This window comes from Felis catus, chromosome B2 (genome assembly GCF_018350175.1).
Source record: "Felis catus isolate Fca126 chromosome B2, F.catus_Fca126_mat1.0, whole genome shotgun sequence".
Taxonomy (NCBI): domain Eukaryota; kingdom Metazoa; phylum Chordata; class Mammalia; order Carnivora; family Felidae; genus Felis; species Felis catus.
In genome coordinates this window covers 135,613,784-135,630,018 of record NC_058372.1, presented here as the reverse complement: position 1 = coordinate 135,630,018, position 16,235 = coordinate 135,613,784, and the positions used below count along the sequence as shown (strand labels likewise).

General features: G+C 44.4%; 1 protein-coding gene across 9 annotated transcripts in view; it reads right to left on the bottom strand.

The window, feature by feature from the left end:
• The window catches only part of MTHFD1L (methylenetetrahydrofolate dehydrogenase (NADP+ dependent) 1 like), a 188,845-nt gene that overhangs the window by 76,623 nt on the left and 95,987 nt on the right, over positions 1–16,235 (bottom strand). For 7 of the 9 annotated variants that reach the window (XM_045058210.1, XM_045058206.1, XM_045058208.1 and 4 more), the window contains one exon: positions 3,518–3,657. The exons of the other annotated variants lie outside the window; for them this stretch is intronic. In XM_045058210.1, the coding sequence (XP_044914145.1) occupies positions 3,518–3,657 (140 nt within the window). The remainder of the gene's footprint in view (positions 1–3,517; positions 3,658–16,235) is intronic. 9 annotated transcript variants of the gene reach the window in all.

The window sequence follows — 16,235 nt, the reverse complement described above, 5'->3', positions numbered from 1 at the left end:
AGAATACTGTATTGCATGCTTGAAAGTGGCTGGAGCTTAAATAAAAGCCCTCTGTGCAAGAAACTTTTTGTACCTGTGCATGGCGACAGCTGTTAACTAGACTTGTGATCCTTTTGTGACGCAGGCACACGTCCAATCGTTCTGTTTTACGCCTATGATGAATATATGGTTATATGTCCGTTGTACCTTACTTTTAAAAAAAGAGGATTTAGAAAGGGCACTGGATGTAAAAGCAATATAAAAGAATCTGGGAGGGGTGTGTTAAACGAAAATATAAAGTACGCAGTAACAAATGCACAAAAAGAAAAGAGAAGCCCTTTGTGGAAGAAACTGTAAATTGTTATGAAAAGACACTTAAAAAGGCCTAAACCAACAGAAGTAGCTTGGATGGGAACTTGTCAGATATCGCTAATCTCCTGATACAATTGATGCTATTCTAATGAAAATCCTAAAAAGATTCTTGATGCAACTTTATGAGCTAATTCTAAAATACATCTGGAAAAAATAAATAAATAAAATACATCTGGAAGTGAAAAGGACCGATCCCAGGCCAGGTATGCACGAAGAGATAGAACAACCTGGAGGAGTTTGCCACAATGGCTATCTGTGCAGCACAGGCACAATTATAGGTAAATGGACCAGCAGAGCGGAGGAGACATCCCAGAAAAAGACCTACACCTGTATGGAGAACCAATTTATCACAAAGTAGGCTTGAGTGATAAGAAAGGAGGAGCTGTTTAAATAAACAGTACTAGGCCAACTGGTTATTCATATAAAAAAAAAAAAGGGAAATTAGATCTGCTGATTGCACCGTATATGAAAATCAGTAGCAACGGGCGTGTTGGTTCATTTCAGGCGTCAGCTTGAGGCACAGGGTGTTCAGATACTTGGTCGAACATTATCCCGAGTGTTCCTGTGGGGTGTTTTGGACTCTGAGTAAAGCAGATTCCCCCGAACCCCCAACAAGGCGCCGTGCCATGTGGGTAGGCTGTATCCCATCAGCTAAAGGCCCTAATAGAGCAAAAAGATTCCGTGGTAGAAAAATTCTCCAGCAGACCGCCTTCAGAATACGTCTGGACCTGCGACACCGGCTCTCCTGAGTCTGCAGCCTGTTGAACCACCATGTAGATTTCGAACTTGCCAGCCTCCATAGACGTGTGAGCCAGTTCCTTATAATACAAGGAACTGTATTACTTTATGCAGTACAAATGCAAATACACATTGTATTACTTCTTAATACAATATGTTTAAAGAATCCATTGCAAAGGGATATCTAGGTCCGTAAGCATAAAAACATTATACTAAAAATACTATACAGTGAGTTGCATCGGAACGGTCAGCACTTTGGAAGACAGGATATGAATTTTAAATAATTGGGGCTAAAATGGGCAAGTTCGAGGGTCACAGGATTTTCCACTGCACAAATTATGGAAAAAAAACAAGCTGAATAAACATAAGAGGCCGCCATGGTTATTTGTATAATGATATCCAAAGGAAGTAGAAATTATAATGGCTCAAAAACATTACCGCAGAGTTGTTTCAAATAAGAGGGAAAGACACTGACATGGATAATAGAGAGTATAGGATTAAGGAAATGAAAGCTCATTTATTATTCAGTTGTTGAAAACATTTCCTGGACGCAGATTACGCCAGGCATTAGGGATACGTAAATTAGTAAGACATAGTCCCTAATCTCAAGGGATTCACAGTTGAGAAGGGAGATGCATATATAGACGTTCACAAAACAACATGATGCAGAAGGCTCTTCTGGAGCCTCAGGAGGGGGATACGAAGCTTCGCCAGGCTTCCCGAGCCTTTTCTTTAATCATCATCCACCCGGATCTGTGCCTACTAGGCTTGAGCCCTGTTACCCTCACTGGCATGGAGCCATGACGGGAGCAGAAGAGGTACAAAAAGATTAAGGTTAGAGGACAATGCCACCACTGTGAAACAAGCACATACATTAAGAGGAACTAAAAGAGGATGATACATCGCGTACACAATTTTTACAGGACAGATACGAGAGTGTGGAAAAACCCTAGACTAAAACTCAAGAGACCTTGAGTCTGATCAGTCCCCTAACTAGAAGGATGATACCAAGCAAATCACTGAATCCTTCTGGTACCTCAGTAACTTCATCTTTACAAACACTGAACCAGACTTAGACAATCCTGAAGCCCCTTCCAGTCTTAAAGCCCTTCGATTTTACGATGTCCAGGGTGCAAAACAGGGAGGGAGGATTTCAAATGTATATTATAGGAGGTAGAAGTTGTTTTTTGAAAATGGAAATTGGCATACAGATTCAGAATCTAAAGGGAAGGAGTCGCTGTAGTGATAAATGGTGTTTTGAGCCAAATGAGAATTCCTTAGGATCTGCTGCTTAATGACGCATGTCATCTCGCATCTGAATTAATGCCCATCTCGCATTTGAATTAATGACGGAGCTTTGGGCCAAAATGGACTACGTAAGTGTTTGGTGTTACCAGTGGATTTGGGATTCCTGTTTACCCTTCATTAATGTTCAGCTCTGCCTGGTGGACAGAGAAGGCAGTTTGGATCCAAGACTCAGGCTTCAGATCTGGCTCTCTGCAGACAGATAATGTCAGCCTCTCCTAGGACAAAGACTTGCTAAAATGGTTACACGATGCACATCACAGATGCGTTTCACGATGGCAACCCTGTCATTCGTTCTTGCCACATAATAATGGTTACGTGACCTCTGTATACACGGGATTACCGATGAAGAAATCAGATTTGGTACTTTGTCTGATAGAACCACAGTATAAATGATGAAGACACCCTAACTTATTTTACTTCAAAGATAATTACTCAGGATAACATTTCCTGTTCTCCCTTTGGAAAAACAACAACAACAACAAAAAAACTTAAACATGAAGAAAAGAAAAACATTATGTCTTTACTACAGAAAAGAAAAAATTTTCTTTTGTGTGTGAATTCTGCACATAAGATGGGTTAATGTCAGAAGTCTGTGAAAATGTGGAAACAGGGTGTGTTTTCCAAACAAAGCTCTTGTAGAAATAATCCAGTGCCGTAACAGAGCGGTAAAGTGAAATCAGAGTAAACAGAAACAGAAGGAAAACAGTTCCAGATGAAATCTGATGAGACCCTGCATCAGTGAACCAAAAAACTATCTGCACGAACACTGAAAAACCACCCGCAAAAGCAATTATTCCTCCTCCTTACGTTCCCTGCTCAGAACAAGAGCCTGTATCGTCTCATTACACCCTGGGGTTATAAAATGTTGACCTGAGTTTCAGATATAAATCTTAGGACCAAAAAGCGGTTACATTATGCTCCTTTCCAAACTACGGCTCAGCAACGTCTTTGGGAGCACCATCCTTTACTTGAACTTACGAAACGATCAGGGCCCCATAACGGTGATTTGCCGTTTAAGGAAACGGCGGTTATGAAGCAGGTTTGAAGGTTTCACACGCGAGAGTCAGCCTCATCTTCGTTCTGGAATGCGTGTCACTACGAAGGAAGTGGGGGGACTTACGCTCGGGCCGCCTCCGTGCATCTTCAGAGCCCGCACGGTGGCCACCAACACCACCACGTTGGGCACCAAGCCGGACGCTCGACACTTGATGTTGAAAAATTTCTCCATTCCAATATCAGCACCAAAGCCGGCTTCAGTTACTGTGGAGAATCAAGGTGGAGACTTGCTATCATTGTCTCACAACAAGAGCAGGTTTTAGTTTTCAGCAATTGTTGGCCGTGACTCAGGCTCAAAGGACAGGTTAAACCCCAACACGTCCAGCGGCATTGTTTCTTGTTCATACGCAGCGGTAGGCCGATTTTCCCATTGTCACAGAAGACGTTCCCCCCTTCCCTACCTTCTCTAAAGAGACGGCTCTCTACTCAGCTTTATACCGCAGTGCCTTAAGGATTCACCGCCACGGCCAAAAGTCTTTTTCCACTATGCACACTCACGGCAACGTGTTTCTGACCACAGATGGGATTGCCAGCTTTTTAATCGGGTTCCAAATTGTATCGAGGGACATTGCTAGCATGATTAGCATTAGAAGATCCTTTCTTGCTTTTTAAAACAAAATTTTTTTTTTTAATGTTTATTTTTGAGAGAGGGGCAGAGTATGAGTGTGGGAGGGGCAGAGAGAGAGAGAGGGAAACAGCAGAGTCCAAAGAAGGCTCTAGGCTCTGACCCATCAGCACAGAGCCCGACGCAGGGCTGAAACCCACAAACCATGAGATCATGACCTGAGTCCAAATCGGACGCTTAACCAGCTGAGTCACCCAGGCGTCCCCCTTTCTTACTTTTTATAACACGCATAGAATCCCTTATTTAGTACCACCATTGTTTCATGTTTGTTGTGTCATTTTTGTTGCTTGATGAAATTCAAGTTAGCAGAGTCGGTTAAGATGAATCATCAGGCTTGATAAAATAGCATCTTTAGTCCATAACCCCAGGGGACACCCTTCGGCCCCCAAATTGCGAGAAAAGTTACCGCGGAGGTAGCTGGGAGCGTGCCTGACACTGCTTTCCCAGGTGATACTCCTGACTGCCGAGCTGTCAACGGCACACAGCATCGTTTCCACACGCAAAGGACAGCTGTACGACGGGCAAGGGCACCCGCACCACCAGGGGCTTATCAGACACACAGAATCCCACACCTAGTGAATCACGATAAGCATTTTACCAAGATCCCCAGGTGAGATGAATGCCCATGAAGATTTGAGAAGCACACACTAGGAAAAGAATAATATCAATGTATGAATTATACACGACATATTGACAGTACAAGCAAGGCCGTCATTTATGGCAGAGATAGGAACCGGCAGGAAAACAAACTTACCAAGATACAATCACACCATTTGAAATGTGCATCACTGAAGATCTCGGTCTCGAGCATTCACTAAACGCACACGTTTTAACAAGAATCAAGGAAAAAAAATCGTGACGTGTCACACAGAATTTCAAATTCTAAAGACATCAACCCATCGTTCTAATTCGTTGTGGCTTCCTTTAAGTGCTTCGTATTCCTGTATAGATTTTATAGAATAAGGAGATTTGTGTAGTTTGCTCCTTTAAAATGTTCAGACGTTTCTCGCAGTACTACAAACGTTCAGAATTCACGACCCTACGTGGCAGCTTTTAATTTTGTTAGGTTGATGTATGAAGATTTACAAAACTGTTCCCCCTGTTATTAGACATGTGGGTTGCTTCCAATATAAATAATGATGGAAAATATCTGTGCATATGAGATTTAACCTCTTTCACATTATATTCTTGGAAGAAATTCCCAAGGGTTGAGAGCACGGTGCCAGACGATATAAAAAATTTTTATGACTGTTGATATGCTTTTGACAAATTGAAAAATATTTCTTTAAAAATATTCAATTTGGAGTGAACGTAGCTAGAAAGTCAGTTTTTCCCTTATTGTGTTTTCTTTGAATAAGCAATGTAGCAGAACAAGTTAAGGAAGTGAAAGGCATTCCTCTTTACACACTGTTCGGGGCAATTCTAGTGATCTGATTAGTGGGGGTCTAAACAGAGGAGGTCGCGGACAGTAACAGTCCCAATCTCAGTGGTATCCCGGGTGAAACCAGTGGTGATGGTAGCATGGGAGTGGCACAGAGGACTCCAGAAGAGGGATGCTCAGTTCATTTTGTCAGAGGTCATGACAGAGTGGGCTCCCAGGAAGGGAAAGATGACCATACTACTGTTGGACCAGACAGACCGTATCCAGAATCCCTCCCAACTGTGCACATGAGCTGTCAATTACACAGTGACCGTCAAAAAATGAACGCTGGTCAGTGAGTTAACCGATTGGAGTCTCAATGTCTTCATTTGACCTGTTGGGGGGATCAAGTGAGATGGCAATGCAAAGTACTCAGTGACTGCTTTTCGGGGCACGGTGGGGGCTCACAAAAATGGTCTGCTTCATTATCACCAAGAGCCCAATTCTCCCACTTGCTAGAAGTCATATTCAATTCTTAAGCATTTGTCGGATTCCTGCTATGTCCAGGCATTATGCTCCGGGTAGTGGCCCAGGAATAGGGTCCCCCAACCCTGGTCCAGCCCTCCAGGGACCTTGGACAGGAGAGAAAGGGGACCCGATGCATGGGGAAGGATGGAAGTTGTGTGGTGGGTTTGGAAAATGGTGTCCATGGAATCAGGCTTTTGGGGACAAGAGGATTTCTCCAGGCAGAGAAATAAGGAGCTGGGGGTGGGGGAAGGAGAGGGAGAGGGGAGTGAAGGGGTTCACAGGTAAAGGAGAAAGCAAGAACAGAAATCATCCTGTCAAGACGAAGGGAAATGATCCACGACGACCACAGAAGTCCGTTACCTCACCCAACACGACCTGTTCTCCGATGTGATCGGTTACGAGGAGGAGGGATGCAAGTGACAGAGTTTCGTGCGCGTGTTTTTGTTACAATGCTGTGATATCTGAAAAACTGCTTAATGTTGCCCTACAGTTGGAGGTAGATCATTGCGTGCAGTGTTTGATCCAGCGGTCTCTCGGTCTTTCCAACCGGACGCCCATTTCCACTCGTAGCTCCCCTATGAGACTGAGCTCCACGAGGACGGGGGCCAAGTCTGTCTGAGAGACCGACACTGCTGGACATACACTGGGCACCGGATGACTTGTGTACGTCTCTAAGACAAATTAAAGGGAGTGGGTTCAGATGCTGTGTCTCCCCCTCTCTCTGCCCCTCCCCTGCTTGCGCTCTCTCTCTCGTAAGTAAATAAACATTAAAAAAAAAAAAAAGGCGAGCAGCAGGATTGCAAAGTTTTAAGACCCTTGGTCACAAATATAACAGCACGGTTCATTTATAATAATTTAATCCCCCTAAGAAGCCGCGAGCTTAAGTTCCCTTCAAACACCATCGCCTCCTTAAACTTCACAATGTAGACGCCACGCTCGTCCCACCTTCGTCAGATCTCCGATGCCTAAAGGAAAACATCCAAGTTCCTTGTCACAGAGCCCAGGCCACCCCGAGCCTCAAGCTCACACCTCCGTCCACCTTTATTCTGCCTGCAATTGTGTGCTCATATCCTAATATCGAGCTTCCCGCACAGCCCGCACATCCGATGTTTGTCATCTCCGCCCCTCCTCCAGACGGGAACATCTGGAAGGCTCCTCTCTCCCCGCTCTCTTCTTTCCTTCACTGCCCAAGCCTCAGCTCGGATGCTCCAGGAGCTTGCGGCGATCCTCCCAGGGAGAGGGGGCTGCCCCTTCCAGCCCTCTGGTTTGCTCCTTCACGGGGCCCAAGTCCATCCCTGCATGCAGTGTCTTAACGGGACTCGTGCGTCATCTCCCACTTGGAGGGCACGGACCGTGTCTTACTCATCTTTGGATGCCCACTACCTGTCACGGTACCTGCTGCACACGAATGAATGAACAAAGGTGAGAAGAAACTACGAGTAGGATTCAGAGCCAGGGGGGGGATCAAGAAAAGGCCATCGTTCAGTGGAGACGGGTAGACACGAAAAATAAAATTAGACAATTAAAAATGTTCTTACGCCTCCCTGTCACGCTTCCCTTTTTGCTTTATAGTAGCAGAAGTTTTAATGCAAGGTGTAAATGTCCTATCTGACAAAGACATGACCGTCGCAAATGTCGACACAGGTTAGCTAAGCTTCATTTCGTATTTTATGAGGCAAATTGAAAAAAAAAAAAGGTAACAAAAAGACCTGCAACAAGGGAAGGAAACAGGATGCAGTAAGAAAAGTCCAGGGGCCGTGGCTTCCAAATGCAAGGGAAATATGGAGGCAAATAATGTGCAGAAAACAGAAGAAAGTGGCAGATTCTCATGCTCGGGAGCCTGTTCTGAAAAACTGCACGGAATCATTTCTGTTATTTGTTTTCAAATATCAGGCTGCTAAGGAAAACAGTATGGAGAAAGTGTGCTATGCACAATTACCGCTCGCCAAAATCAGGACGACTTGGTAATGTTTCATCAACAGGTATCAGCTTGGAAGTGCACAGTGTGGAGTGCTGTGGATCTGTGTCTTGTGTCTCGGTGGGTCTTGCCACGAGCAGGGGACAAGCCACTCTCACTGGCAGGTTCTATGTCCTAGACACTTCCTGAGAATTATCTACAGGGCACCTGTAAGTTAAGTTTTCCTAGTGAGCTCAAATAAGCGATTTGGTCACTTATCACATTTGCTGCTTTTGATAAATTGCAAAAGAGATACACTGAAGAATGACTTATGGTTGATTTTAATATCGACCTGTTCTTGAGTCATGAAGCAAACACACTATGATTTAGCATTCCTGAAAAGCACGTAATGTAATCTTCTGAAAGCTGCATATTTAAAAAGGCTCCCAAGAAAATGTTTGCACATGCCACAACAATTATTTGTCTTGGCAATCTCTTTTTTTTTTGGGGGGGGTGCGGGGGATGGTCACAGATGTTCAACTTATGACATGAAGGAAAACAGGAAACTGACTGATAACTCTTACTGTGTAAGCACAGAAGCTGTTAGATAGTGATTTTATAGCATGGCTTGACTCAACTTTATAACCCATAATCTGCCCAGAAAGGAAGTGTTGGTGGGTCTGGGCTTGGAAGGGACTAGCTATTTGGACAAAAACGGTTAGTACTTTCACAGGGAACAGAGCTCAGGGTTCAATGGGAGAGTAAAAACCAATACCGGACAACCAGGCGGCTTGGCTTCCCATGCTGCCCTGCGAGGGCACCCGACTCACATTGTACAAACTAAACAGAAACGACGACAACAAAACCCTTCTGGCGGGCACGTATCGTATCTACGAAATTCGTGAATGAGGCAGAGAGAGGATTTTCGTATGTCAATATATTCCATCGTGGGTCCGATCTGCAGTGCACAATGCATAGAAGAAAACCTTAATCACAATTAGGACTGAGATAAGCAAGCACCAATCAGCTAACTTACTTCAAAAAAAAAAAAAGGTATTTATGTCATCACCTCCTCCTAGGTGGGACCTAAAACTTACAGATTCATAAAATTCTAGAGCTAGGAGGGAACTAACCTCCTCTGGGCCGTATGTGCCCGGCAAGTTACGTTCCTGAGGGAAGAGCCCACCGTGGTGTCCCAGGTCCCTCTGATCCACAGCTCAGAGCGCTCCTTTCTGCACTGCGTGCTCTCTGCTACTTGGCATTCTATTCAAAAACACTTTGGATTAAACACATCCATCTCAGAATTAAGGAAAAACCTCCCTTTTTCCCATTCAACAATTACTGAACCTCTATTCCTTTGTGTGGCTCTTAAGCAGTCATGTATGTACACGTCTTCATTTGGTGAGGAAACATTTTTAACATGACAGAGATCGGGAATATTAACTAATTACCTAATTAAAAAGGTGCATCGTTCCAACCTTTTCCTTTTTTACTTTTTCTTCCTTGAATTCCTTTTGGTATTTTAAAAACTTTTATTTATTTATGCAATAAGCTTGAATTCCATTTTTTTTTCCATTTTTTTTAGCGTTTATTCGTTTTTGAGATAGAGACATGGCATGAGTCAGTGAGGGGCAGAGAGAGAGAGAGGGAGACACAGAATCCGAAGCAGGCTCCAGGCTCCGAGCTGTCAGCACAGAGCCCGACGTGGGGCTCGAACTCACAGAATGCGAGATCATGACCTGAGCTGAAGTCAGACGCTTAACCGACTGAGCCACCCAGGCGCCCCTTGAATTAGATTCTGTTTTGCATTTCCTTCTGAATGATCTCATGCTTTGGTACGTTTTCTGAACCCATTTCTATGGAATCACAAACTTGACTGGTAGATCAGTGGTTCTCTAATGGGGGTGGACTCTACCCCCCCCCCACCCCCCCATGGGACTTTTGGGAAAGTCTGCAGCATCTTGTAGGCAGAGGCCAGGGATGCCTCCAAACATCCTACAAAGCACAGGATAGTCCCTCACCTTCTCACCCTCCAAAAAAACCCAAAGGTGGAATTATCCACCAAAATAACAACAGAGTTTGATAGTGCTACGGTTCAAGCATGACAATGGCGCCTTACACTTTCTAGATACTCTTCCTGAGCACGTTACAAATGCATTAGATGCGAGAATAAAAGATTATACCAAATTATTACACCGATAATACCCTTACCTGCCATAAATTCCTGAAATACGATAACCACAGTACAAACTCTATGTGTTTGCTACAATGTGGCAGTTTCTGGAGATGAAAAGTACAGCACCTCATTGGGTGACTGCAGTACGAACCTCATAAGAAGGGAGGGATGGACAGAAAAAAATCAGTTTGTAGCAATGGTCAGCTTACTGCTGAAGACCAACATCTATGATGGGGAAAGCTATTCGAATTAAAGACCGGGCCCCAGGAGAGCCCAGGGCTAGTTCCTAAGTACCGCCTACGTGCCAGGCGACGTTCTAGACGTCCTCTGTCTCGTTTCGTTCTTCAACACCTAGGAGGGACCTTTACCTGCCACATCCGGCCCGTGAGGCTATGGATCAACAGTTCTTCCCAAGCTCACACAGCTCTACAGGATGGAGCTTGGGTTGAGAGCGAGGCCCACGTGACTGCCGTCTAGGCCGGTGTCCCAACCCCTGCCACCTTGTCAATGAGCCAACTCACGATGCAGCATGGAAAGTGGCGCTGCCACCAAGAATCTTGACACCTCGTACGTCAATATTTTGGTACGTGAAACGCCGTTATCTTCATAAATTCTCTTGCTGAGCTCTGACAGGGGCGTCCCCACTTGTTTCCTAAGTGCAGTAAGAATTCCTGCGGTGACAACAGAAAGCGGGTAATGGGGAGTCTTCACCATTATGATATGCGTTTCTTTCTTTTTTCAGTGGAATTCATCGGTTTGTTTTCTCTCTTGGGGCAAATGGTCTAGGAATTACGAATCACAATCCTCTCTTAGTTTTTGGTCCGTGTGCCCACAGTGCGAAGTCCTGGGAAGCAGCAGTGTGGGAGCAAGGCAAGAGCTCGGAGGGAGACGAAGCTCCCTGGACCAGTTTCACTGCCTTTGGTACCCAGTGCAGCACAGGCTACAGGCAGAGAACACGTGTTCGGGCCTCGGGCCTCCCGAGAACCAAATGCTCACTTTCCACTGGGTGAGTCAAGTCTAGACTTGACTTCCCAGCCTCCTCCAGCCAGGCATCTCATTTTTGCTTTTACCTTGGGGAAACTCGTCCTTGGACTCTGAGACAGAGTGAAACTGAGGCACCAAGATCATTTCTCCCTAAGTACCTGGCTACTGGATGCGCCTGATGTCACAAGAATTGCTAATGGAATTTCCATCTGCGTTGTAACTAAGGGGTCCTTTATTCCGTGTGTGCTCAGAAGATTAGAACTTCCAGATTTCAGAGCCAATTCACAACAGCAGTAATTTCTCTATGATAAAGGCAGCCACACAGGTATCACATAAATATACAACATACTCAGTTCCCCATTACTTCTGGGCACGAACTTGACTTTATGGACTGTGACGTCTCACAGAACTAGTACTCACAATCCACTTGGCTCAAAATGGGTTGAGATAAGAAGTAAGTCTGCACAGTGCTGGTTTCGCTAACTTAATCCTCGAAAGAATTTCTTCTCGGGGCACCTGGGTGGCGCAGTTGGTTGAGCGTCTAACTTCAGCCAGGTCACGATCTCGCGGTCCGTGGGTTCGAGCCCCGCGTCGGGCTCTGGGCTGATGGCTCGGAGCCTGGAGCCCGTTTCTGATTCTGTCTCCCTCTCTCTCTGCCCCTCCCCCGTTCATGCTCTGTCTCTTTCTGTCCCCAAAATAAATAAAAAAGTTGAAAAAAAAAATTAAAAAAAAAAAAAAGAATTTCTTCTCAACAGAGGGAAGAATGAAACTGTAGCTACCATGCACTTAGCACTTTATTTTCTCACGACAAATCAGAAATAAAAATAAAACCTTGGTACAGGAGGAAGCAAGGAATATGCGGAACTAGACTTCACTCGGAAGCACTGTGAACTACAATTCCCCAACAGGGACAAAGGAATAGAAACTAGACTCTTCAAGCTGCCTTTTTCTGCCCTTGGTAAACACATCCATCCAGCTGCAGCTATCTGCAGATAAACTCGGGGAAGACTCCATTCAAAGTCACAGAAGCACAAGAATTTGAACTTGAGCTCGAGGTAGGCTAGCCTTTGAGCATTTTGATTCTTTTTCCCCAGTGACTAGAAGGAGACTAAGGAAACCGGGATGGATCATTAATGATAAGAGAAGTTCAGCATTATTACTACTGCTGGAAAAAAAAAATTAAACTTGATGTCAAATATATTAATTTTGAGGATCTAGCTCATCTTAAGTCTCTGAAATTTTACCAAAACAATCAAATCTTTTCTGTTCCTTTGGATTTGTCTATTTAATCGATGCTCCTCCTTGGTTTTATTAAATGTCTTAAGGTCAAATTTCCCTAAGAGTATGTAGAACCAACCGGGCACATATTAGGGAATTTTCGTAGTAGTATAGGAAGCATGAGAAAGTTACTGAGGATGTATCTGGGGAAAGGGAAGAAAAATAATAAGCAAAATATAAAAAGGACACAGATCCACTTGAACCATATGTTTTCAGTAACGACAGAAAACTCTGAAAGTACCAGTAATGCTGTTTAGATGCACTTTAGTGTCAGGGACCCAGAATTTCCTTCCTCTGGAGTTAATTAGTAATAGACACTGGTTCACATTGTTTGAAAATATCATTAATCATCCTGTTTTGTAAAATAATTCTGACCCAAGTGAAACTTCATTTTGGAAAAAAAAAATGTTAAAGACGCAAATTAAATTATACATGTTATTTTTACCTCCCTTATAAAACTCCAAACTGAATTAAATTCACAAATCTATTATCCAAATAGCTCCCGTCTTCTTGCAGCGATCATGAGCCTTTCTACAAGGTCACTGCCATGACCAGGGTTTTAACCCTTCTGTTTTTAGCAAAACAGCGGTGTCCCAGAGCTCTGGCTAGAGGCCTGGAATTTGGATGATTGCATGGAGGCAGAACTGTTCTCTTGTAGCTCCCGAGAACTGGACACAAGGAAAATAACTCGAAGGAGAAACAAGCTTGCAAAGTCTTTAACTTACCCTAAAATAATCAAAAGATGAAATAGAACATTTTTTTTTTTTTTTTTTGCTGAGCATTTTATGAAAACAAACCCAAAGAGTCAAAAAGTAAAGATGTCAAAAGGTAAATATATTTTATCTGAAAGGTTCCCGGCTCGGGGGGGGGCGGGGGGCGCGGAGAACCATAAAAAAAAAAAAACCCTACAATAGCTTTTTCTGCAAGGAAAAGAAACCCAGCCAGTGAAACTCAGATTACTGAGTTTGAGAACAAATTGAATATGCCAACATTCCTAGTGTGACGCTTCTAACAGAAGAAACTAAGACAGACAGAAGGAAAGCATTTTAAACTTGGAAGCTGGAAGATACTACAATGCACGTAACAAGCAGGCAGAGCAAGGATTATGCAAAGTGAAGGCAGAGACCCATCAGCGTCTCAGAAAAGCAGGGTCCTGGGTTGCAAGCGGAATTTGAAAAAGAAAAAGAAAAAGAAGCAATAGAAGGACTATGAGGATACATCCCACGCAATGAGAGTAAGGAGTGTTGTTCCAGAAGACTCGATTCTTCTGGTTTTGTGTACCTGCACGCCTGTGTACACGTGCGTTTGTGATAAAAAAAAAAAAAAGGTACTTCAGGCCTCGGGTTTGAGTCAAAACTGCCGAGAGTCACTGGCCCAGACTCTATGCAGATTTCTCATCTAGGAAGGGAAGAGGTAGAAATGCAGGTTTTACTGGTTTCTCACAAGAGCCACGATTTGGGCCTGGCTCTCTTCTGCTCACGGCTGTACGAACAGAACAGCGAGCTCACAAGGAACAATGACCCCAATCTCACTTTTATCAGTCATTACATTTGTGTTTAGGGTCAGAGGTGCGACGTTCCTCTCACTGATCCTGCGGCTGTATTTTTCGGTGTGGAGGCAGGAATGGTCTGCACTGTCCTGCCTTCTACGTTTTCTTCAGTACGCAGAGGGGCAGAGGGAGAGAATCCCAAGCAGGCTCCACACTGTTAGCACAGAGCCCGATGCGGGGCTCGAACTCACAAACCGTGAGATCATGACCCGATCTGAAATCAGGAGTCAGACACTCACTCAGCTGATTTAGCCACCCAGATGTCCCCGACGGATTGGATTTTAAAATAAGAGGGGCACCTGGGTGGCTCAGGCAGTTAAGCGTCCAACTCTTGATTTCAGCTCAGGTCATGATCTCGTGGTTCGTGGGTTTGAGCCCCACATCGGGCTCTGCTCTGATGGTGCTGAGCCTGCTTGGGATTCTCTTTTCCTCTCTCTGCCCCTCCCCTGTTTGTGCTCTCTCTCTCTCTCTCTCTCTCAAAATAAACAGATAAACTTAAAAAAAAAATTGAGAACACACTGAAAAGACCAATAATTCATATTTACATTTGTAAAAAACTCAAAGTAAAGAAAATAACCTTGAAAAGGAGGGATGAGCATATTTTTTCTTTGGCTTATTTTCAACATGACCTTTTTCTGCTTAAAAAACGAATATAGGGGCAGCTGAGTGGCTCAGTCAGTTAAGCATCTGACTTTTGATTTGCGCTTAGGTCATGGTCTCACGGTCGTGAGTTCGAGCCCTGCATCGGGCTCTGCACTTAGAGCAAGGTGCCTGCTTGGGATCCTATCGGTCTCCCTCTCTCTGCCCCTCCCCCACTCACACTCTCAAAAAAAACATGTTAAAAATTTTTTTAAATGACTACATTATTATTAGTTTGGAAATGGAAATTTGGTGTGGAAATTTCTGGAAAATTTGATGCGAAAAATCAGCAGCAACAAATCAGGCAATTTTAACCATATTCGCTGTAATCTCTGTTCCTGGCTATCGCTCTGCTGTTCAGAGGAAAGACGCCCTTGAGAAGTCCAGGGAAAAAGTAACAAATAATCAGGAGTAAGTCTAATGTTCCCACCACCTGCCTCTACCCTATCCCTAAGCCCAGCAGGAGCTGAAGCGACAGCTTGGTATGCGTGTCATTTCGTATAAATGAGCCACAAACCCTCAACTGGTCACCTCTCTCTCCTCTGCCTCTCTTGTATGTTCCCAGCTCGGCCTTTTATCTAAAAGTGAGTCCCATTTAGGAAAAACTGCTGATTAAGATATGATTGCTCGTGGGCACCTGGATGGCTCAGGGTGTAATCTCGTGGTTTGTGACTTCGAGCCCCTACATCGGGCTCGCTGTTGTCAGCCTGTCAGCACAGACCCTGCTTTGGATCCTCTGTCCACCCCCCCCCCCACCCCTCCTCCGCTCACACACTCTCTCAAAAAGAAAAAAAACATTAAAAAAAAAACCAGTAAGATTATTTGCTTTATACAGGGGAATGCTAAGTGTATATACACATTCATTATCATGTTTATTATGCTGGCGAAACAGAAACATTAGAACGAGGCTTCGTTACTTGCACAAATTATGTTGCTTGCACATTTGTGAGATGGGCCTGAAGGGCAGACAGGGGCTGCTCCCGCAAGGACAGGGATCCCCATTTATACGCCTCTATCTCTAACATAATGGGTGTCACCCTCTCTAGACACTTTGGTGTCCTGATCGTCTCGGTGAACCTCATCCGGAGCATTTCCCGAAGACTTTTCACATCTTCCAAACGATATTTTATTTTATAGTATTCCATTATAAGAGCGAGTCATGATTTATAAAGCCACTCTTCCTTTTGGTCCTGTTTTAAGTTCTTCTTCAAAAAGGATCTGTGATGAACTTAAGAATGAAGGTGAGCCAGTCAGTTTGGCCAACTGAGAAGATGATCCCGGGGAAGGTTTCTGGAGGGAAGTCAAAAGCCTGCTCTCCTCAACCTTGCCTGGCTACCCGGCAGGTGCTGTCACAAAGGAAATGGAGATGGTGACGTGCATGACTAGGCGTTAACTCAACTGTGTGCCTGACAAGCCTCTTGAGCTATGTCACACTGCCAGGGGGTCATCAACTCGCCTTTGTATTTGAAGGAGACCATGTAGAGTCAGAAAATGTCTTAGTTTCTCTTGTAGCTAAGTATGGCTACGGGACCAAGGTGATTAACTACCGGAAGTGGTGGGTGTAACTTCCAGGAAGGCTCCTCAAAAGGGGGTGGGCCTTTCTTCCCTCTTTCTGCTGGCTGGGATACAGATGTGATGGCTGGGGCGTGGGCAACCATCGTGGACTATTAGGCAGCAGAGAGTCCCTGACGATGGAGGAGCTGTCATTCCAGCCCAGGTTGCCTACCCCGGATTTCTTTTATGTGA